This window comes from Eptatretus burgeri, chromosome 1, assembly GCF_056783735.1.
Source record: "Eptatretus burgeri isolate ZD-2024b chromosome 1, Ebu_testis_v1, whole genome shotgun sequence".
NCBI classification, from domain to species: domain Eukaryota; kingdom Metazoa; phylum Chordata; class Myxini; order Myxiniformes; family Myxinidae; genus Eptatretus; species Eptatretus burgeri.
Window position 1 is genome coordinate 110,726,935 of NC_140961.1, and position 2,026 is coordinate 110,728,960.

General features: G+C 48.7%; 1 protein-coding gene across 1 annotated transcript in view; it reads left to right on the forward strand.

Moving 5' to 3' along the window:
* Nucleotides 1–1,643: 1,643 nt before the first annotated feature.
* Nucleotides 1,644–2,026, forward strand: part of LOC147035176 (uncharacterized) — a 64,176-nt gene continuing 63,793 nt past the window's right edge. Inside the window, exon 1 of the mRNA XM_085863995.1 lies at nucleotides 1,644–1,796. Within this exon, the coding sequence (XP_085720121.1) occupies nucleotides 1,644–1,796 (153 nt within the window). The remainder of the gene's footprint in view (nucleotides 1,797–2,026) is intronic.

A 2,026-nucleotide genomic window follows, 5' to 3' on the forward strand; every position in this document is an offset into this window, starting at 1 on the left:
CAGGGTCCAGAGATATCAGGTCTAAATGTATGAGGGGTTATCATTTTGTTTGTGGCCCAATCTACATGTCAACATGGTAGGACGATGAAAGCTTCAGAATATTGTTGCGGGCCGGGGATCAGTGGCGAGAATGACCGCGAGGTGGGGGAGGTCTCCCACCAGACTCCCCAGAATTGTAGGCCGTCGCTCCGGATAATTCCGTGAGCTGGAGGGTCGATGAACCGACAGTGGACGCCAATATCTCAACCACGTAGTGTAGGGTCTGTTTGTCTAAAACCAAAATACCTAAGTAGCTTTGCGATTTAAACTACCGGGGAAGCCACGCCCTCGGAATGCCTGGTCGAACCGGATTTACTCCACCGGCAGCGGTAGATTCACACTACCGACTACCGCTTTGCCACCTACCTCTCCGGCTCGTTGCAGTCAAGGGGGGCCTGCCCAGGATATCCCGGCTATGATAGATTGATTACCGGGGACAAAACCCGCTTATACTCAGACCCGGACCATGCTAGACCAATGTAAGGAGGGACAGAAACGGACTGGGAACATTTCTAATAAATTTATTAACAGTAAAATAAAGACAAAGGCAAGACTTGACGAGAATATGCAAGCAGGGAAATATTTACAATAAGCAAAAACACTTACTCAGTTCTACTTAAAGACGGGCCCACACGCAGACACACACACAAAAAGAAAAGAAACCCCAGAGTCTTTATTTGACCCTCGCAGCCATGAAGAGAGACAAGCTGGGGGTCAGAGTTTGGTAGGTACCTGGTCGTCAGAGGGAAAGCATGCTCTGTAGTGCGGAGGTCATCTGCCTGCCAAAGGTCATCGGTTTGGTCCCAGTCGCATGTGTGGGACTCGTGGCTCGTGGCAGAGTGAGCGTGGCAAATAGTCGGGGTCCACAGTACTCCTCTCCACGTAACAGCCACCATGCAGAATGAACCAGACTGCTCACAGCCACCGTGAACAAAAACTCCTGCTTACTCAGAGAGTCTCGGAGATATATCTCCTCCCACCATGGGGAGGGGCTCTTGGAGATAAACTCCTCGCTGTCCGCCTCTCATTGGACAGGGTCCTACGGCCCACCTTTCCGGGGCGGGGCCTTGGCCCCTGCCGGAAAACCCCAACCGCTCTTTCCACGCGGGGTCAAACTTGTTGAGTAACAGTATAACGCTGCAAAGGTACGTTGGTGGTGCAGCCGGTTGGCGGTGGATCGTGACGGGCCGAGGGGTCATGCAGATCGCTTGTTCATTGTTAGATGTAAAGATTTAATAACCTAACTAAAAGAAGTCGCAACACACGTTTGTGATTCTCCCACTAGACAAAAGGAAAGGGATCTGACTACACATGCACTTCATGGGATAACTGACTTTTGGGACCTGTTTGTTGAATGCAAATGGTTTCCAGATCTGTAACAATATAATTAAGATCTTTTCTTGCTGTGATAATGTCTTATTAATTCATATTTATGCTTGCAGATTTTTTTAGAGCATATACTCAAAGGAGGGAACCCTCCTAAATTCAGTCAAAATTGAGAAATTGGAGCACCAAGCTGTGATAAAATACCTGCACAAGAAAGGTTTCGTCCCAAGATGCTCCATCATATTCATTTGTAAAGAACTGGGTAGCTGAGTTCAAGCATGGCAAAACAAGTACCAAAGATGAACACACATCAGATCATCCTGTTGAGTGGGGCAACACCAGAAATGGTGGACCAGGTGCATGAAGTCGGGATGGAAAGTCAGACAAGCCACTTTTCAGACAATGAAAAGTCAGTAGCTGAGACATTGAGTGTCAGTTTTCGTTTGGTTCAATCCTCCTCTTCCTTTGTATGCAGCATAAGGCTGCGGGTAGCATCATTGGCTGAGGAAGCAGCTGTGCCGCTGATGCAATGCCCCGATTACCAGTACACGAGTTCTCATTTCACCAACCTTAGAAGGATGATAGGCTGAGTCAACCCCACCTGGTGTTCAACTGCGGGCAAGGGTTCAAATTCAGGACCCCAAGATCCCAAGCCAGCCAC